The sequence below is a fragment of the Oncorhynchus keta genome, chromosome 18 (genome assembly GCF_023373465.1).
Source record: "Oncorhynchus keta strain PuntledgeMale-10-30-2019 chromosome 18, Oket_V2, whole genome shotgun sequence".
In the NCBI taxonomy this organism is placed as follows: domain Eukaryota; kingdom Metazoa; phylum Chordata; class Actinopteri; order Salmoniformes; family Salmonidae; genus Oncorhynchus; species Oncorhynchus keta.
Window position 1 is genome coordinate 34,364,134 of NC_068438.1, and position 21,608 is coordinate 34,385,741.

The 21,608-nt window shown below is 42.0% G+C and overlaps 1 protein-coding gene across 1 annotated transcript in view; it reads left to right on the forward strand.

Moving 5' to 3' along the window:
* The window catches only part of fat3a (FAT atypical cadherin 3a), a 411,491-nt gene that overhangs the window by 350,423 nt on the left and 39,460 nt on the right, over positions 1-21,608 (forward strand). Inside the window, 1 exon segment of the mRNA XM_052467975.1 lies at positions 16,118-16,314. Coding sequence (XP_052323935.1) covers positions 16,118-16,314 — 197 coding nt within the window.

Genomic DNA, 21,608 nt, shown 5'->3' on the forward strand with positions numbered 1-21,608 from the left:
TGGAGAGGAGAGGAAAAACCAATTTGGATGTTGTTTTTATAGGAGTGGAGAGGAGAGGAAATAACAATTAGGATGTTGTTATAATAGGAGAGGAGAGGAAAAAACAATTAGGATGTTGTTATAATAGGAGGGGAGGGGAAAACCAATTAGGATGTTGTTATAATAGGAGAGGAGAGGAAAAACCAATTAGGATGTTGTTATAATAGGAGAGGAGAGGAAAAACCAATTAGGATGTTGTTATAATAGGAGGGGAGGGGAAAAACCAATTAGGATGTTGTTATAATGGCAGAGGAGGGAAAAACCAATTAGGATGTTGTTATAATAGGAGGGGAGGGGAGAGGAAAAAACAATTAGGATGTTGTTATAATAGGATTGGAGGGGAATAACCAATTAGGATGTTATAATAGGAGAGGAGAGGAAAAACCAATTAGGATGTTGTTATAATAGGAGGGGAGGGGAGAGGAAAAAACAATTAGGATGTTGTTATAATAGGAGAGAAGAGGAAAAACCAATTAGGATGTTGTTATAATAGGAGGGGAGAGGAAAAACCAATTAGGATGTTGTTATAATAGGAGAGGAGAGGAAAAACCAATTCGGATGTTGTTATAATAGGAGGGGAGGGGAGAGGAAAAAACAATTAGGATGTTGTTATAATAGGAGAGGAGAGGAAAAACCTATTAGGATGTTGTTATAATAGGAGAGGAGAGGAAAAAACAATTCGGATGTTGTTATAATAGGAGGGGAGGGGAAAAAACAATTAGGATGTTGTTATAATAGGAGAGGAGAGGAAAAACCAATTAGGATGTTGTTATAATAGGAGGGGAGAGGAGAGGAAAAAACAATTAGGATGTTGTTATAATAGGAGTGGAGAGGAGAGGAAAAACCAATTTGGATGTTGTTATAATAGGAGTGGAGAGGAGAGGAAATAACAATTAGGATGTTGTTATAATAGGAGAGGAGAGGAAAAACCAATTAGGATGTTGTTATAATAGGAGGGGAGGGGAAGAGGAAAAAACAATTAGGATGTTGTTATAATAGGAGGGGAGAGGAGAGGAAATAACAATTAGGATGTTGTTATAATAGGAGAGGAGAGGAAAAACCAATTAGGATGTTGTTATAATAGGAGTGGAGAGGAGAGGAAATAACAATTAGGATGTTGTTATAATAGGAGAGGAGAGGAAAAACCAATTAGGATGTTGTTATAATAGGAGGGGAGGGGAGAGGAAAAACCAATTAGGATGTTGTTATAATAGGAGGAGGAGGAAAAAAACAATTAGGATGTTGTTATAATAGGAGGGGAGGAGAGAAAAAACAATTAGGATGTTGTTATAATAGGAGAGGAGAGGAAAACCAATTAGGATGTTGTTATAATAGGAGGGGGGAAAAACAATTAGGATGTTTTATAATAGGAGAGGAGAGGAAAAACCAATTAGGATGTTGTTATAATAGGAGGGGAGGGGAGGACAAAAAACAATTAGGATGTTGTTATAATAGGAGAGGAGAGGAAAAACCAATTAGGATGTTGTTATAATAGGAGGGGAGGGGAAAAACCAATTAGGATGTTGTTATAATGGCAGGGGAGAGGAAAAACCAATTAGGATGTTGTTATAATAGGAGGGGAGGGGAAAAACCAATTAGGATGTTGTTATAATAGGAGAGGAGAGGAAAAACCAATTAGGATGTTTTTATAATAGGAGAGGAGAGGAAAAACCAATTAGGATTTTTTATTTTTATTTATTTCACCTTTATTTAACCAGGTAGGCTAGTTGAGAACAAGTTCTCATTTGCAACTGCGACCTGGCCAAGATAAAGCATAGCAGTGTGAACAGACAACACAGAGTTACACATGGAAAACAATTTAGCAAGTCAATATAACATGAGAAAAAATGGGCAGTCTATATACAATGTTGCAAAAGGCATGAGGAGGTAGGAAATAATACAATTTTGCAGATTAACACTGGTGATAAATATCAGATGGGCATGTACAGGTAGAGATATTGGTGTGCAAAAGAGCAGAAAAGTAAATAAATAAAAACAGTATAAAAACAGTATGGGAATGAGGTAGGTGAAAAGGGTGAGCTATTTACCAATAGACTATGTACAGCTGCAGCAATTAGGATGTTGCTTATAATGATGTTTGAAGTTGGTGAGGAGATAAAGTCTCAATTCAGGATTTTTATAATAGCAAATTGTTTAGTCACAGGCAGCAGAGTACTGGAACGAAAAAACAAATGAGGTGTTGGCTTTAGGATGATCAGTGAGATACACCTGCTGGAGCGCGTGCTACGGATGGGTGTTGCCATCGTGACCAGTGAACTGAGATAAGGAGCTTTACCTAGCATGGACTTGTAGATGACCTGGAGCCAGTGGGTCTGGCGATAGGAATATGTAGTGAGGGCCAAAATACAAGTCGCAGTGGTGGGTGGTATAAGGTGCTTTAGTGACAAAACGGATGGCACTGTGATAGACTGCATCCAGTTTGCTGAGTAGAGTGTTGGAAGCCATTTTGTAGATGACATCGCCGAAGTCGAGGATCGGTAGGATAGTCAGTTTTACTAGGGTAAGGAAAACTTGGCAGCGTGATAATGAAGGAGGCTTTGTTGCGGAATAGAAAGGATTTGATTTTTGATTGGAGATGTTTGATGTTGAGTCTGGAAGGAGAGTTTGCAGTCTAGCCAGACACCAGGTATTATAGATGTCCACATATTCAAGGTTGGAACCATCCAGGGTGGTGATGCTAGTCGGGCATGCGGGTGCAAAACAATTAAGATGCATTTGGTTTTAATCGCGTTTAGGAGCAGTTGGAGGCCACGGAAGGAGTGCTGTAAAGGCATTGAAGCTTTTGGAGGATAGCACAGTGTCCAATAAAGTATATAGAATGGTGTCGTCTGCGTAGAGGTGGATCAGGGAATCGCCCGCAGCAAAAAACATCATTGATATATACAGATGTTGGCCCGAGAATTAACCCTGTGGCACCCCCATAGAGACTGCCAGAGGACCGGACAGCATGCCCTCCGATTTGACACACTGAACTCTGTCTGCAAAGTAATTGGTGAACCAGGCAAGGCAGTCATCCGAAAAACCGAGGCTGTTGAGTCTGCCGATAAGAATTTGGTGATTGACAGAGTCGAAAGCCTTGGATGTTGTTATAATAGGAGAGGAGAGGAAAAAACAATTAGGATGTTGTTATAATAGGAGGGGAGGGGAGAGGAAAAACCAATTAGGATGTTGTTATAATAGGAGTGGAGAGGAAAAAACAATTAGGATGTTGTTATAATAGGAGGGGAGGGGAAAAACCAATTAGGATGTTGTTATAATAGGAGGGGAGGGGAGAGGAAAAACCAATTAGGATGTTGTTATAATAGGAGAGGAGGAAAAACCAATTAGGATGTTGTTATAATAGGAGGGAGAGGAAAAACCAATTAGGATGTTGTTATAATAGGAGGAGGGGAGAGAAAAAAAACAATTAGGATGTTGTTATAATAGGAGGGAGGAAAAACCAATTTGGATGTTGTTTTTATAGGAGTGGAGAGGAGAGGAAAAACCAATTTGGATGTTGTTTTTATAGGAGTGGAGAGGAGAGGAAATAACAATTAGGATGTTGTTATAATAGGAGAGGAGAGGAAAAAACAATTAGGATGTTGTTATAATAGGAGGGGAGGGGAAAAACCAATTAGGATGTTGTTATAATAGGAGAGGAGAGGAAAAACCAATTAGGATGTTGTTATAATAGGAGAGGAGAGGAAAAACCAATTAGGATGTTGTTATAATAGGAGGGGAGGGGAAAAACCAATTAGGATGTTGTTATAATGGAGAGGAGGGGAAAAACCAATTAGGATGTTGTTATAATAGGAGGAGGGAGGAAAAACAATTAGGATGTTGTTATAATAGGAGGGAGGGAAAAACCAATTAGGATGTTGTTATAATAGGAGAGGAGAGGAAAAACCAATTAGGATGTTGTTATAATAGGAGGAGGGAGGAAAAAACAATTAGGATGTTGTTATAATAGGAGGGAGGGAAAAACCAATTAGGATGTTGTTATAATAGGAGGGAGAGGAAAAACCAATTAGGATGTTGTTATAATAGGAGGGAGAGGAAAAACCAATTAGGATGTTGTTATAATAGGAGGGAAGGGGAAAAACCAATTAGGATGTTGTTATAATGGCAGAGGAGGGGAAAAACCAATTAGGATGTTGTTATAATAGGAGGGGAGGGGAAAAACCAATTAGGATGTTGTTATAATAGGAGAGGAGAGGAAAAACCAATTAGGATGTTGTTATAATAGGAGAGGAGAGGAAAAACCAATTAGGATGTTGTTATAATAGGAGGGGAGAGGAAAAACAATTAGGATGTTGTTATAATAGGAGGGGAGGGGAGAGGAAAAAACAATTAGGATGTTGTTATAATAGGAAGGGAGGGGAAAAACCAATTAGGATGTTGTTATAATAGGAGAGGAGAGGAAAAACCAATTAGGATGTTGTTATAATAGGAGAGGAGAGGAAAAACCAATTAGGATGTTGTTATAATAGGAGGGGAGGGGAAAAACCAATTAGGATGTTGTTATAATGGCAGAGGAGGGGAAAAACCAATTAGGATGTTGTTATAATAGGAGGGGAGGGGAGAGGAAAAAACAATTAGGATGTTGTTATAATAGGAGGGGAGAGGAAAAACCATTAGGATGTTGTTATAATAGGAGAGGAGGGGAGGGGAAAAACCAATTATGATTTTGTTATAATGGCAGGGGAGGGGAAAAACCAATTAGGATGTTGTTATAATAGGAGGGGAGGGGAAAAACCAATTAGGATGTTGTTATAATAGGAGAGGAGAGGAAAAACCAATTAGGATGTTGTTATAATAGGAGAGGAGAGGAAAACCAATTAGGATGTTGTTATAATAGGAGGAGGGGAGAGGAAAAACAAATTAGGATGTTGTTATAATAGGAGGGAGGAGGAGGAAAAACCAATTTGGATGTTGTTTTATAGGAGGGAGAGGAGAGGAAATAACAATTAGGATGTTGTTATAATAGGAGAGGAGAGGAAAAACCAATTAGGATGTTGTTATAATAGGAGGGAGGAGAGGAAAAACCAATTAGGATGTTGTTATAATAGGAGAGGAGAGGAAAAACCAATTAGGATGTTGTTATAATAGGAGGGAGGAAAAAAAACAATTAGGATGTTGTTATAATAGGAGGAGGGGAGAGGAAAAACCATTAGGATGTTGTTATAATAGGAGAGGAGGGGAGGAAAAACCAATTAGGATGTTGTTATAATAGGAGAGGAGAGGAAAAACCAATTAGGATGTTGTTATAATAGGAGAGGAGAGGAAAACCAATTAGGATGTTGTTATAATGGCAGGGAGGGTAAAACCAATTAGGATGTTGTTATAATGGCAGAGGAGGAAAAACCAATTAGGATGTTGTTATAATAGGAGGAGGAGGATGTTGTTAGGAGGAAAAACCAATTAGGATGTTGTTATAATAGGAGGAGGGGAAAAACCAATTAGGATGTTGTTATAATAGGAGAGGAGAGGAAAAACCAATTAGGATGTTGTTATAATAGGAGAGGAGAAAAACCAATTAGGATGTTGTTATAATGGCAGGGGGAGGGAAAACCAATTAGGATGTTGTTATAATAGGAGGGAGGAGAGGATGTTGTTATAATAGGAGAGGAGAGGAAAAACCAATTAGGATGTTGTTATAATAGGAGGGGAGGAGAGGAAAAACCAATTAGGATGTTGTTATAATAGGAGGAGGAGAGGAAAAACCAATTAGGATGTTGTTATAATAGGGGAGGAAAACCAATTAGGATGTTGTTATAATAGGAGAGGAGGAAAAACCAATTAGGATGTTGTTATAATAGGAGAGGAGAGGAAAAACCAATTAGGATGTTGTTATAATAGGAGGAAAAACCAATTAATAGGAGGAGAGGAAAAACCAATTAGGATGGTTATAATAGGAGGGGAGGGGAAAAAACAATTAGGATGTTGTTATAATAGGAGGGAGGAGAAAAACAATTAGGATGTTGTTATAATAGGAGGGGAGGGAGGGAGGAAAAACCAATTAGGATGTTGTTATAATAGGAGGAGGAAAAACCAATTAGGATGTTGTTATAATAGGAGGGAGGGAAAAACCAATTAGGATGTTGTTATAATAGGAGAGGAGGGAAAAACCAATTAGGATGTTGTTATAATAGGAGAGGAGGGAAAAACCAATTAGGATGTTGTTATAATAGGAGGGAGAGGAAAACCAATTAGGATGTTGTTATAATAGGAGAGGAGAGGAAAAAACCAATTAGGATGTTGTTATAATAGGAGAGGAGAGGAAAAACCAATTAGGATGTTGTTATAATAGGAGGGGGAGAAAAACAATTAGGATGTTGTTATAATAGGAGGGGAGGGGAGGGGAGGGGAAAAACAATTAGGATGTTGTTATAATAGGAGAGGAGAGGAAAAACCAATTAGGATGTTGTTATAATAGGACGGGAGGGGAAACACAATTAGGATGTTGTTATAATAGGAGGGGAGGGGAAAAACAATTAGGATGTTGTTATAATAGGAGGGGAGAGGAAAAAACAATTAGGATGTTGTTATAATAGGAAGGGAGGGGAAAAACCAATTAGGATGTTGTTATAATAGGAGGGGAGAGGAGAGGAAAAACCAATTAGGATGTTGTTATAATAGGAGAGGAGAGGAGAAACCAATTAGGATGTTGTTATAATAGGAGAGGAGAGGAAAAACCAATTAGGATGTTGTTGTAATAGGAGGGGAGGGGAAAAACAATTAGGATGTTGTTATAATAGGAGAGGAGAGGAAAAAACAATTAGGATGTTGTTATAATAGGAGGGGAGGGGAAAACCAATTAGGATGTTGTTATAATAGGAGAGGAGAGGAAAAACCAATTAGGATGTTGTTATAATAGGAGGGAGAGGGAAAAACCAATTAGGATGTTGTTATAATAGGAGGGGAGAGGAAAAACAATTAGGATGTTGTTATAATAGGAGGGAGGGGAGAGGAAACCAATTAGGATGTTGTTATAATAGGAGGAGGGAGAGGAAAAACCAATTAGGATGTTGTTATAATAGGAGAGGAGGAGAGGAAAACCAATTAGGATGTTGTTATAATAGGAGGGGAGGAGAGGAAAACAATTAGGATGTTGTTATAATAGGAGGAGGAGAGGAAAAACCAATTAGGATGTTGTTATAATAGGAGGGAGGGGGAAAAAACAATTAGGATGTTGTTATAATAGGAGGAGGAGGAAAAAACAATTAGGATGTTGTTATAATAGGAGGAGAGGAAAAACCAATTAGGATGTTGTTATAATAGGAGGAGAGGAAAAACAATTAGGATGTTGTTATAATAGGAGGGAGAGGAGAGGAAAAACCAATTAGGATGTTGTTATAATAGGAGGGAGGAGAGGAAAAACAATTAGGATGTTGTTATAATAGGAGGGAGAGGAAAAACCAATTAGGATGTTGTTATAATAGGAGGGGAGGGAGAGGAAAAACCAATTAGGATGTTGTTATAATAGGAGGAGAGGGAAACCAATTAGGATGTTGTTATAATAGGAGAAGGAAAAACCAATTAGGATGTTGTTATAATAGGAGAGGAGAGGAAAAACCAATTAGGATGTTGTTATAATAGGAGGGAGGGGAAGGAAAACCAATTAGGATGTTGTTATAATAGGAGGGAGAGGAAAAAAAACAATTAGGATGTTGTTATAATAGGAGAGGAGAGGAAAAACCAATTAGGATGTTGTTATAATAGGAGGGAGAGGAAAACCAATTAGGATGTTGTTATAATAGGAGGGGAGGAGGAAAAAACAATTAGGATGTTGTTATAATAGGAGGGGAGGGAGAGGAAAAACCAATTAGGATGTTGTTATAATAGGAGAGGAGAAAACCAATTAGGATGTTGTTATAATAGGAGAGGGAAAACCAATTAGGATGTTGTTATAATAGGAAAAAAAACCAATTAGGATGTTGTTATAATAGGAGAGGAGGGAAAAACCAATTAGGATGTTGTTATAATAGGAGGGGAGGGGAAAAACCAATTAGGATGTTGTTATAATAGGAGAGGAGGGAAAAACCAATTAGGATGTTGTTATAATAGGAGAGGAGGGAAAAACCAATTAGGATGTTGTTATAATAGGAGAGGAGGAAAACCACCAGGAGGGAAAACCAATTAGGATGTTGTTATAATAGGAGAGGAGGAGGAAAACCAATTAGGATGTTGTTATAATAGGAGGGAGGAGAGGAAAAACCAATTAGGATGTTGTTATAATAGGAGGGGAGGAAAAACCAATTAGGATGTTGTTATAATAGGAGGAGGAGGGAAAAAACAATTAGGATGTTGTTATAATAGGAGGGAAAAACCAATTAGGATGTTGTTATAATAGGAGAGAGAGGAAAAACCAATTAGGATGTTGTTATAATAGGAGGGGAGGGAGGAAAAACCAATTAGGATGTTGTTATAATAGGAGGGGAGAGGAGAAAAAAAAACAATTAGGATGTTGTTATAATAGGAGGGGGGAAAAACCAATTAGGATGTTGTTATAATAGGAGAGGAGAGGAAAAACCAATTAGGATGTTGTTATAATAGGAGGAGGAGGGGAAAAACCAATTAGGATGTTGTTATAATAGGAGGAGGGGAGAGGAAAACAATTAGGATGTTGTTATAATAGGAGGGAGGAAAAACCAATTAGGATGTTGTTATAATAGGAGAGGAGGGAAAAACCAATTAGGATGTTGTTATAATAGGAGGGGGGAGAGGAAACCAATTAGGATGTTGTTATAATAGGAGGAGGGAAAAAAAACAATTAGGATGTTGTTATAATAGGAGAGGAGAGGAAAAACCAATTAGGATGTTGTTATAATAGGAGGGAGAGGAAAAACCAATTAGGATGTTGTTATAATAGGAGGGAGGAAAACCAATTAGGATGTTGTTATAATAGGAGGAGGAGGAAAAACCAATTAGGATGTTGTTATAATAGGAGGGAGGGAAAAAAACCAATTAGGATGTTGTTATAATAGGAGAGGAGGGAAAAACCAATTAGGATGTTGTTATAATAGGAGAGGAGAGGAAAAACCAATTAGGATGTTGTTATAATAGGAGGGGAGGAGAGGAAAAACCAATTAGGATGTTGTTATAATAGGAGGAGGAGAGGAAAAACAATTAGGATGTTGTTATAATAGGAGAGGAGGGGAAAAACCAATTAGGATGTTGTTATAATAGGAGAGGAGGGGAAAAACCAATTAGGATGTTGTTATAATAGGAGAGGAGAGGAAAAACCAATTAGGATGTTGTTATAATAGGAGAGGAGGGGAAAAACCAATTAGGATGTTGTTATAATGGCAGAGGAGGGGAAAAACCAATTAGGATGTTGTTATAATAGGAGGGGAGGGGAGAGGAAAAAACAATTAGGATGTTGTTATAATAGGAGGGGAGAGGAAAAACCTATTAGGATGTTGTTATAATAGGAGAGGAGGGGAGGGGAAAAACCAATTATGATTTTGTTATAATGGCAGGGGAGGGGAAAAACCAATTAGGATGTTGTTATAATAGGAGGGGAGGGGAAAAACCAATTAGGATGTTGTTATAATAGGAGAGGAGAGGAAAAACCAATTAGGATGTTGTTATAATAGGAGAGGAGAGGAAAAACCAATTTGGATGTTGTTGTAATAGGAGGGGAGGGGAGAGGAAAAAACAATTAGGATGTTGTTATAATAGGAGTGGAGAGGAGAGGAAAAACCAATTTGGATGTTGTTTTTATAGGAGTGGAGAGGAGAGGAAATAACAATTAGGATGTTGTTATAATAGGAGAGGAGAGGAAAAACCAATTAGGATGTTTTTCATAATAGGATGGGAGGGGAGAGGAAAAACCAATTAGGATGTTGTTATAATAGGAGAGGAGAGGAAAAACCAATTAGGATGTTGTTATAATAGGAGGGGAGGCGAGAGGAAAAAACAATTAGGATGTTGTTATAATAGGAGGGGAGGGGAGAGGAAAAAACAATTAGGATGTTGTTATAATAGGAAGGGAGGGGAAAAACCAATTAGGATGTTGTTATAATAGGAGAGGAGAGGAAAAACCAATTAGGATGTTGTTATAATAGGAGAGGAGAGGAAAAACCAATTAGGATGTTGTTATAATGGCAGGGGAGGGGTAAAACCAATTAGGATGTTGTTATAATGGCAGAGGAGGGGAAAAACCAATTAGGATGTTGTTATAATAGGAGGGGAGGGGAGAGGAAAAAACCATTAGGATGTTGTTATAATAGGAGGGGAGGGGAAAAACCAATTAGGATGTTGTTATAATAGGAGAGGAGAGGAAAAACCAATTAGGATGTTGTTATAATAGGAGAGGAGAGGAAAAACCAATTAGGATGTTGTTATAATGGCAGGGGAGGGGAAAAACCAATTAGGATGTTGTTATAATAGGAGAGGAGAGGAAAAACCAATTAGGATGTTGTTATAATAGGAGGGGAGAGGAAAAACCAATTAGGATGTTGTTATAATAGGAGGGGAGAGGAAAAACCAATTAGGATGTTGTTATAATAGGAGGGGAGGGGAAAAACCAATTAGGATGTTGTTACAATAGGAGGGGAGGAAAAACCAATTAGGATGTTGTTATAATAGGAGAGGAGAGGAAAAACCAATTAGGATGTTGTTATAATAGGAGAGGAAAAACCAATTAGGATGTTGTTATAATAGGAGGGGAGAGGAAAAAACAATTAGGATGTTGTTATAATAGGAGGGGAGGGGAGAGGAAAAAACAATTATGATGTTGTTATAATAGGAGAGGAGAGGAAAAACCAATTAGGATGTTGTTATAATAGGAGGAGAGGGGAGGGGAGGGGAGGGGAGGGGAAAAACAATTAGGATGTTGTTATAATAGGAGGGGAGGGGAGAGGAAAACAATTAGGATGTTGTTATAATAGGAGGGGAGGGAAGGGGAAAAACAATTAGGATGTTGTTATAATAGGAGGGGAGGGGAGGGGAAAAACCAATTAGGATGTTGTTATAATAGGAGGAGGAGAGGAAAAACCAATTAGGATGTTGTTATAATAGGAGGGGAGGGGAAAAACCAATTAGGATGTTGTTATAATGGCAGGGGAGGGGAAAAACCAATTAGGATGTTGTTATAATGGCAGGGGAGGGGAAAAACCAATTAGGATGTTGTTATAATAGGAGGGGAGGGGAAAAACCAATTAGGATGTTGTTATAATAGGAGAGGAGAGGAAAAACCAATTAGGATGTTGTTATAATAGGAGAGGAGAGGAAAAACCAATTAGGATGTTGTTATAATAGGAGAGGAGAGGAAAAACCAATTAGGATGTTGTTATAATAGGAGGGGAGGGGAAAAAACAATTAGGATGTTGTTATAATAGGAGGGGAGGGGAGGGGAGGGGAAAAACAATTAGGATGTTGTTATAATAGGAGAGGAGAGGAAAAACCAATTAGGATGTTGTTATAATAGGAGAGGAGAGGAAAAACCAATTAGGATGTTGTTATAATAGGACGGGAGGGGAAAAACCAATTAGGATGTTGTTATAATAGGAGGGGAGAGGAGAGGAAAAACCAATTAGGATGTTGTTATAATAGGAGGGGAGGGAAAAAACCAATTAGGATGTTGTTATAATAGGAGGGGAGGAAAAACCAATTAGGATGTTGTTATAATAGGAGGGGAGAGGAAAAAAACCAATTAGGATGTTGTTATAATAGAGAGGAGAGGAAAAACCAATTAGGATGTTGTTATAATAGGAGGGAGAGGAAAAACAATTAGGATGTTGTTATAATAGGAGGAGGGAAAAACCAATTAGGATGTTGTTATAATAGGAGGGGAGGGAAAAACCAATTAGGATGTTGTTATAATAGGAGAGGAGAGGAGAAACCAATTAGGATGTTGTTATAATAGGAGAGGAGAGGAAAAACCAATTAGGATGTTGTTATAATAGGAGTGGAGAGGAGAGTAAAAACCAATTAGGATGTTGTTATAATAGGAGGGGAGAGGAAAAAACAATTAGGATGTTGTTATAATAGGAGGGGAGAGGAGAGGAAAAACCAATTAGGATGTTGTTGTAATAGGAGGGGAGGGGAAAAACAATTAGGATGTTGTTATAATAGGAGAGGAGAGGAAAAAACAATTAGGATGTTGTTATAATAGGAGGGGAGGGGAAAACCAATTAGGATGTTGTTATAATAGGAGAGGAGAGGAAAAACCAATTAGGATGTTGTTATAATAGGAGTGGAGAGGAGAGTAAAAACCAATTAGGATGTTGTTATAATAGGAGGGGAGAGGAAAAAACAATTAGGATGTTGTTATAATAGGAGGGGAGGGGAGAGGAAAAACCAATTAGGATGTTGTTATAATAGGAGGGGAGGGGAGAGGAAAAACCAATTAGGATGTTGTTATAATAGGAGAGGAGGGGAGAGGAAAAAACAATTAGGATGTTGTTATAATAGGAGGGGAGGGGAGGGGAAAAAACAATTAGGATGTTGTTATAATAGGAGGGGAGGGGAGAGGAAAAAACAATTAGGATGTTGTTATAATAGGAGGAGGAGAGGAAAAACAATTTGGATGTTGTTATAATAGGAGGGGAGAAAATAACAATTAGGATGTTGTTATAATAGGAGGGAGAGGAAAACCAATTAGGATGTTGTTATAATAGGAGGGAGAGGAAATAACAATTAGGATGTTGTTATAATAGGAGGAGAGGAGAGGAAAAACCAATTAGGATGTTGTTATAATAGGAGGGGAGGGGAGAGGAAAAACCAATTAGGATGTTGTTATAATAGGAGGGGAGGGGAGAGGAAAAACCAATTAGGATGTTGTTATAATAGGAGGGGAGAGGAAAAACAATTAGGATGTTGTTATAATAGGAGGGGAGAGGAGAGGAAAAACCAATTAGGATGTTGTTATAATAGGAGGTGAGGGGAAAAACAATTAGGATGTTGTTATAATAGGAGAGGAGAGGAAAAACCAATTAGGATGTTGTTATAATAGGAGGGGAGAGGAAAAACCAATTAGGATGTTGTTATAATAGGAGGGGAGGGGAGAGGAGAAACCAATTAGGATGTTGTTATAATAGGAGGGGAGAGGAAAAAACAATTAGGATGATGTTATAATAGGAGAGGAGAGGAAAAACCAATTAGGATGTTGTTATAATAGGAGGGGAGAGGAAAAAACAATTAGGATGTTGTTATAATAGGAGGGGAGAGGAGAGGAAAAACCAATTAGGATGTTGTTATAATAGGAGAGGAGAGGAAAAACAATTAGGATGTTGTTATAATAGGAGAGGAGAGGAAAAACCAATTAGGATGATGTTATAATAGGAGGGAGAGGAAAAAACAATTAGGATGATGTTATAATAGGAGGGGAGAGGAGAGGAAAAACCAATTAGGATGTTGTTATAATAGGAGAGGAGAGGAAAAACCAATTAGGATGTTGTTATAATAGGAGGGGAGAGGAAAAACCAATTAGGATGTTGTTATAATAGGAGGGGAGAGGAAAAACCAATTAGGATGTTGTTATAATAGGAGAGGAGAGGAAAAAACAATTAGGATGTTGTTATAATAGGAGGGGAGGGGAAAAAACAATTAGGATGATGTTATAATAGGAGGGGAGAGGAAAAAACAATTAGGATGATGTTATAATAGGAGGGGAGAGGAGAGGAAAAACCAATTAGGATGTTGTTATAATAGGAGAGGAGAGGAAAAACCAATTAGGATGTTGTTATAATAGGAGGGGAGAGGAAAAACCAATTAGGATGTTGTTATAATAGGAGGGGAGAGGAAAAAACAATTAGGATGTTGTTATAATAGGAGGGGAGAGGAAAAAACAATTAGGATGTTGTTATAATAGGAGGGGAGAGGAAAAACCAATTAGGATGTTTGTCCTGCTGTTCCATTTGTTTTATGTTTCAGAGAAAGAATGTCTGTCTCTGTGTTGTGTTATGTTGTCAGGGGGTAGTGGTCAGTGAGTCAGGTTGACTCAGACATCAGGTCCCTAGACTACACTCTGTGGGCACTTTCTTAATTGAATGCACTTATTATATGTCACTCTGGTTAAAAGTGTCTGCTGGAAAGCACTTCTAGCCCTTATCTTCTCTGTCATTATGTTGTTTCTTCCTTTTTCTCAGGTCCTACTTTCTCTCAACATGTGTGTCTGTCTGCCTGCCTGCCTGCCTGCCTGTCTGCCTCTTCTGCCTTCCTGTCTACCTTTCTGCCTGCCTGTCTGTGTGCATGTCTGCCTGCCTGTCTGCCTCTTCTGCCTTCCTGTCTACCTTTCTGCCTGCCTGTCTGAGTGCCTGCCTGCCTTTCTGCCTGCCTGTCTGAGTGCCTGCCTGCCTTTCTGCCTGCCTGTCTGAGTGCCTGCCTTTCTGCCTGCCTGTCTGAGTGCCTGCCTTTCTGCCTGCCTGCCTGTCATTGAAAATAAGAATTTGTTCTTAACTGCCGAGTGAAATAAAGGTTCAATAAAAAATAGAAATAAATATCCCTTTCTCTTTTCCCTCTCCCTTTTGTTACGTAGAAGTTCTCTCTCACGTTCTCTTCCGTTTCCTCGCTTTCTGTCGCTCTCTCTTTCACCATTTCTCTCTCTCCATCCTTCCTCCCCCTGTGTGACTATAAAGTTACTATAGAGTTACTATAGAGTTACTATAGAGTTACTATAGAGTTACTAAGGTTCTGTGTATGAGAGGCTGTCGCTGAACCAGACTAATGTGGATTTGGTAGAGAGACGTCACTACTTACTGTAGTGCTGAGCTGAGCCTGCTCCTGTTAAATGTGGTGAATTACCACTGTCGTTATGTGCTTGACCCTCATTGATTGCTCCACTTTTAATTCCAGTGCAAGAGGTCATTAAAGCACTGGCCAATACATATGGGGTGTGTGCGTGTGCGTGTGTGCATGTGTGTGCATGTTTAAGGCTGGCCCTCAGATTGCAGCCTTCTCCTCATGGTGTGTATATTAAACTCTCTCTCTCCTCAGGTAGGAACCCTTGGGTGTGTATATAAACTCTCTCTCTCCTCAGGTGGGAACCCTTGGGTGTGTATATAAACTCTCTCTCTCTCCTCAGGTAGGAAACCTTTGGTGTGTATATAAACTCTCTCTCTCCTCAGGTAGGAACCCTTGGGTGTGTATATAAACTCTCTCTCCTCAGGTAGGAAACCTTGGGTGTGTATATAAACTCTCTCTCTCTCCTCAGGTAGGAACCCTTGGGTGTGTATATAAACTCTCTCCTCAGGTAGGAAACCTTGGGTGTGTATATTAAACTCTCTCTCTCCTCAGGTAGGAACCCTTGGGTGTGTATATAAACTCTCTCTCCTCAGGTAGGAACCCTTGGGTGTGTATATAAACTCTCTCTCTCTCCTCAGGTAGGAAACCTTGGGTGTGTATATAAACTCTCTCTCTCTCCTCAGGTAGGAACCCTTGGGTGTGTATATAAACTCTCTCTCCTCAGGTAGGAACCCTTGGGTGTGTATATAAACTCTCTCTCTCCTCAGGTGGGAACCCTTGGGTGTGTATATAAACTCTCTCTCTCTCCTCAGGTAGGAACCCTTGGGTGTGTATATAAACTCTCTCTCTCTCCTCAGGTAGGAACCCTTGGGTGTGTATATAAACTCTCTCTCTCTCCTCAGGTGGGAACCCTTGGGTGTGTATATAAACTCTCTCTCTCTCCTCAGGTGGGAACCCTTGGGTGTGTATATAAACTCTCTCTCCTCAGGTAGGAACCCTTGGGTGTGTATATAAACTCTCTCTCTCCTCAGGTGGGAACCCTTGGGTGTGTATATAAACTCTCTCTCTCTCCTCAGGTAGGAACCCTTGGGTGTGTATATAAACTCTCTCTCTCTCCTCAGGTAGGAACCCTTGGGTGTGTATATAAACTCTCTCTCTCTCCTCAGGTAGGAACCCTTGGGTGTATATAAACTCTCTCTCTCCTCAGGTGGGAACCCTTGGGTGTGTATATAAACTCTCTCTCTCTCCTCAGGTAGGAACCCTTGGGTGTGTATATAAACTCTCTCTCTCTCCTCAGGTAGGAACCCTTGGGTGTGTATATAAACTCTCTCTCTCTCCTCAGGTGGGAACCCTTGGGTGTGTATATAAACTCTCTCTCTCTCCTCAGGTGGGAACCCTCGAGGGGAGTTTGCCCTGGGGCAGGTGCAAGGCGAGTGGAAGATGTATGTGAAGCGCCCGCTGGACCGTGAGGAACAGGACCTGTACCTTCTCAACGTTACCGCTAGCGACGGCCTGTTCGTCACCAGGGCAACCGTGGAGGTGTCTGTGACTGACACCAATGACAACAGCCCGGTCTGCGACGAGGTCAGTCACATTTTACTTACAGACTTTTCTTTCTGAATACTATTGCCTTTGATATGTTCATGTTTATTGGTCATTACTCTGATATGTTTTCTGAATGACATAGTTTCCTACAACATAGTGAAACATTGGTAATGATTATCATAGGTGTTCATTGTTTATTGTAAGCTTTCCCATAACTGAGGTCTGGTGATACGTAGCAGTGGTTGTGTGTGTCTGTGTGAGGTCTGGTGATACGTAGCAGTGGTTGTGTGTCTGTGTGTTCCTGCGTGAGGTCTGGTGATACGTAGCTGTGGTTGTGTGTCTGTGTGTTCCTGTGTGAGGTCTGGTGATACGTAGCAGTGGTTGTGTGTCTGTGTGTTCCTGTGTGAGGTCTGGTGATACGTAGCTGTGGTTGTGTGTCTGTGTGTTCCTGTTTGAGGTCTGGTGATACGTAGCAGTGGTTGTGTCTGTGTGTTCCTGTGTGAGGTCTGGTGATACGTAGCAGTGGTTGTGTGTCTGTGTGTTCCTGTGTGAGGTCTGGTGATTACGTAGCAGTGGTTGTGTGGTTGTGTGTTCCTGCGTGAGGTCTGGTGATACGTAGCAGTGGTTGTGTCTGTGTGTTCCTGTGTGAGGTCTGGTGATACGTAGCAGTGGTTGTGTCTGTGTGTTCCTGTGTGAGGTCTGGTGATTACGTAGCAGTGGTTGTGTGTCTGTGTGTTCCTGTGTGAGGTCTGGTGTACGTAGCAGTGGTTGTGTCTGTGTGTTCCTGTGTGAGGTCTGGTGATACGTAGCAGTGGTTGTGTCTGTGTGTTCCTGTGTGAGGTCTGGTGATACGTAGCAGTGGTTGTGTCTGTGTGTTCCTGTGTGAGGTCTGGTGATACGTAGCAGTGGTTGTGTGTCTGTGTGTTCCTGTGTGAGGTCTGGTGATACGTAGCAGTGGTTGTGTCTGTGTGTTCCTGTGTGAGGTCTGGTGATTACGTAGCAGTGGTTGTGTGTCTGTGTGTTCCTGTGTGAGGTCTGGTGTACGTAGCAGTGGTTGTGTCTGTGTGTTCCTGCGTGAGGTCTGGTGATACGTAGCAGTGGTTGTGTCTGTGTGTTCCTGTGTGAGGTCTGGTGATACTTAGCTGTGGTTGTGTGTCTCTGTGTTCCTGTGTGAGGTCTGGTGATACGTAGCAGTGGTTGTGGTTGTGTGTTCCTGTGTGAGGTCTGGTGATACGTAGCAGTGGTTGTGGTTGTGTGTTCCTGTGTGAGGTCTGGTGATACTTAGCTGTGGTTGTGTGTCTCTGTGTTCCTGTGTGAGGTCTGGTGATACGTAGCTGTGGTTGTGTGTCTGTGTGTTCCTGTGTGAGGTCTGGTGATACGTAGCAGTGGTTGTGTGTCTCTGTGTTCCTGTGTGAGGTCTGGTGATACGTAGCTGTGGTTGTGTGTCTGTGTGTTCCTGTGTGAGGTCTGGTGATACGTAGCTGTGGTTGTGTGTCTGTGTGTTCCTGTGTGAGGTCTGGTGATACGTAGCAGTGGCTGTGTGTCTGTGTGTTCCTGCGTGAGGTCTGGTGATACGTAGCAGTGGTTGTGTCTGTGTGTTCCTGCGTGAGGTCTGATGGTACGTAGCTGTGGTTGTGTGTCTGTGTGTTCCTGTGTGAGGTCTGGTGATACTACGTAGCAGTGGTTGTGTCTGTGTGTTCCTGTGTGAGGTCTGGTGATACGTAGCAGTGGTTGTGTGTCTGTGTGTTCCTGTGTAAGGTCTGGTGATACGTAGCAGTGGTTGTGTCTGTGTGTTCCTGTGTGAGGTCTGGTGATACGTAGCTGTGGTTGTGTCTGTGTGTTCCTGTGTGAGGTCTGGTGATACGTAGCAGTGGTTGTGTCTGTGTGTTCCTGTGTGAGGTCTGGTGATACGTAGCTGTGGTTGTGTCTGTGTGTTCCTGTGTGAGGTCTGGTGATACGTAGCTGTGGTTGTGTGTCTGTGTGTTCCTGTGTGAGGTCTGGTGTTACGTAGCTGTGGTTGTGTCTGTGTGTTCCTGTGTGAGGTCTGGTGATACGTAGCAGTGGTTGTGGTTGTGTGTTCCTGTGTGAGGTCTGGTGATACGTAGCTGTGGTTGTGTGTCTGTGTGTTCCTGTGTGAGGTCTGGTGATACGTAGCAGTGGTTGTGTCTCTGTGTTCCTGTGTGAGGTCTGGTGATACGTAGCTGTGGTTGTGTGTCTGTGTGTTCCTGTGTGAGGTCTGGTGATACGTAGCAGTGGTTGTGTCTCTGTGTTCCTGTGTGAGGTCTGGTGATACGTAGCTGTGGTTGTGTCTGTGTGTTCCTGTGTGAGGTCTGGTGATACGTAGCTGTGGTTGTGTGTCTGTGTGTTCCTGTGTGAGGTCTGGTGATACGTAGCAGTGGTTGTGTGTCTGTGTGTTCCTGTGTAAGGTCTGGTGATACGTAGCTGTGGTTGTGTCTGTGTGTTCCTGTGTGAGGTCTGGTGATACGTAGCTGTGGTTGTGTGTCTGTGTGTTCCTGTGTGAGGTCTGGTGTTACGTAGCTGTGGTTGTGTCTGTGTGTTCCTGTGTGAGGTCTGGTGATACGTAGCAGTGGTTGTGGTTGTGTGTTCCTGTGTGAGGTCTGGTGATACGTAGCTGTGGTTGTGTGTCTGTGTGTTCCTGTGTGAGGTCTGGTGATACGTAGCAGTGGTTGTGTCTCTGTGTTCCTGTGTGAGGTCTGGTGATACGTAGCTGTGGTTGTGTGTCTGTGTGTTCCTGTGTGAGGTCTGGTGATACGTAGCAGTGGTTGTGTCTCTGTGTTCCTGTGTGAGGTCTGGTGATACGTAGCTGTGGTTGTGTCTGTGTGTTCCTGTGTGAGGTCTGGTGATACGTAGCTGTGGTTGTGTGTCTGTGTGTTCCTGTGTGAGGTCTGGTGATACGTAGCAGTGGTTGTGTGTCTGTGTGTTCCTGTGTAAGGTCTGGTGATACGTAGCTGTGGTTGTGTCTGTGTGTTCCTGTGTGAGGTCTGGTGATACGTAGCAGTGGTTGTGTGTCTGTGTGTTCCTGTGTGAGGTCTGGTGTTACGTAGCTGTGGTTGTGTGTCTGTGTGTTCCTGTGTGAGGTCTGGTGATACGTAGCAGTGGTTGTGTCTCTGTGTTCCTGTGTGAGGTCTGGTGATACGTAGCTGTGGTTGTGTGTCTGTGTGTTCCTGTGTGAGGTCTGGTGATACGTAGCAGTGGTTGTGGTTGTGTGTTCCTGTGTGAGGTCTGGTGATATGTAGCTGTGGTTGTGTGTCTGTGTGTCCCTGTGTGAGGTCTGGTGATACGTAGCAGTGGTTGTGTCTCTGTGTTCCTGTGTGAGGTCTGGTGATACGTAGCTGTGGTTGTGTGTCTGTGTGTTCCTGTGTAAGGTCTGGTGATACGTAGCAGTGGTTGTGTCTGTGTGTTCCTGTGTGAGGTCTGGTGATACGTAGCTGTGGTTGTGTGTCTGTGTGTTCCTGCGTGAGGTCTGGTGATACATAGCTGTGGTTGTGTGTCTGTGTGTTCCTGTGTGAGGTCTGGTGATACGTAGCTGTGGTTGTGTCTGTGTGTTCCTGTGTGAGGTCTGGTGATACGTAGCAGTGGTTGTGTGTCTGTGTGTTCCTGTGTGAGGTCTGGTGATACGTAGCTGTGTTTGTGTGTCTGTGTGTTCCTGTGTGAGGTCTGGTGATACGTAGCTGTGGTTGTGTCTGTGTGTTCCTGTGTGAGGTCTGGTGATACGTAGCTGTGGTTGTGTGTCTGTGTGTTCCTGTTTGAGGTCTGGTGATACGTAGCAGTGGTTGTGTCTGTGTGTTCCTGTGTAAGGTCTGGTGATACGTAGCAGTGGTTGTGTCTGTGTGTTCCTGTGTGAGGTCTGGTGATACGTAGCAGTGGTTGTGTCTGTGTGTTCCTGTGTGAGGTCTGGTGATACGTAGCTGTGGTTGTGTGTCTGTGTGTTCCTGTGTGAGGTCTGGTGATACGTAGCAGTGGTTGTGTGTCTGTGTGTTCCTGTGTGAGGTCTGGTGATACGTAGCAGTGGTTGTGTGTCTGTGTGTTCCTGTGTGAGGTCTGGTGATACGTAGCAGTGGTTGTGTCTGTGTGTTCCTGTGTGAGGTCTGGTGATACGTAGCAGTGGTTGTGTGTCTGTGTGTTCCTGCGTGAGGTCTGGTGATACGTAGCTGTGGTTGTGTCTGTGTGTTCCTGTGTGAGGTCTGGTGATACGTAGCTGTGGTTGTGTGTCTGTGTGTTCCTGTGTGAGGTCTGGTGATACGTAGCTGTGTTTGTGTGTCTGTGTGTTCCTGTGTGAGGTCTGGTGTTACGTAGCTGTGGTTGTGTCTGTGTGTTCCTGTGTGAGGTCTGGTGATACGTAGCTGTGGTTGTGTGTCTGTGTGTTCCTGTGTGAGGTCTGGTGATACGTAGCTGTGGTTGTGTGTCTGTGTGTTCCTGTGTGAGGTCTGGTGATACGTAGCTGTGGTTGTGTCTGTGTGTTCCTGTGTGAGGTCTAGTGATACGTAGCTGTGGTTGTGTGTCTGTGTGTTCCTGTGTGAGGTCTGGTGATACGTAGCTGTGGTTGTGTGTCTGTGTGTTCCTGTGTGAGGTCTGGTGATACGTAGCTGTGGTTGTGTGTCTGTGTGTTCCTGTGTGAGGTCTGGTGATACGTAGCTGTGGTTGTGTGTCTGTGTGTTCCTGTGTGAGGTCTGGTGATACGTAGCTGTGTTTGTGTGTCTGTGTGTTCCTGTGTGAGGTCTGGTGATACGTAGCTGTGGTTGTGTGTCTGTGTGTTCCTGTGTGAGGTCTGGTGATACGTAGCAGTGGTTGTGTCTGTGTGTTCCTGTGTGAGGTCTGGTGATACGTAGCAGTGGTTGTGTCTGTGTGTTCCTGCGTGAGGTCTGGTGATACGTAGCAGTGGTTGTGTCTGTGTGTTCCTGTGTGAGGTCTGGTGATACGTAGCAGTGGTTGTGTCTGTGTGTTCCTGTGTGAGGTCTGGTGATACGTAGCTGTGGTTGTGTGTCTGTGTGTTCCTGTGTGAGGTCTGGTGATACGTAGCTGTGGTTGTGTGTCTGTGTGTTCCTGTGTGAGGTCTGGTGATACGTAGCTGTGGTTGTGTCTCTGTGTTCCTGTGTGAGGTCTGGTGATACTTAGCTGTGGTTGTGTCTGTGTGTTCCTGTGTGAGGTCTGGTGATACGTAGCAGTGGTTGTGTGTCTGTGTGTTCCTGTGTGAGGTCTGGTGATATGTAGCTGTGGTTGTGTGTCTGTGTGTTCCTGTGTGAGGTCTGGTGATACGTAGCTGTGGTTGTGTCTGTGTGTTCCTGTGTGAGGTCTGGTGATACGTAGCAGTG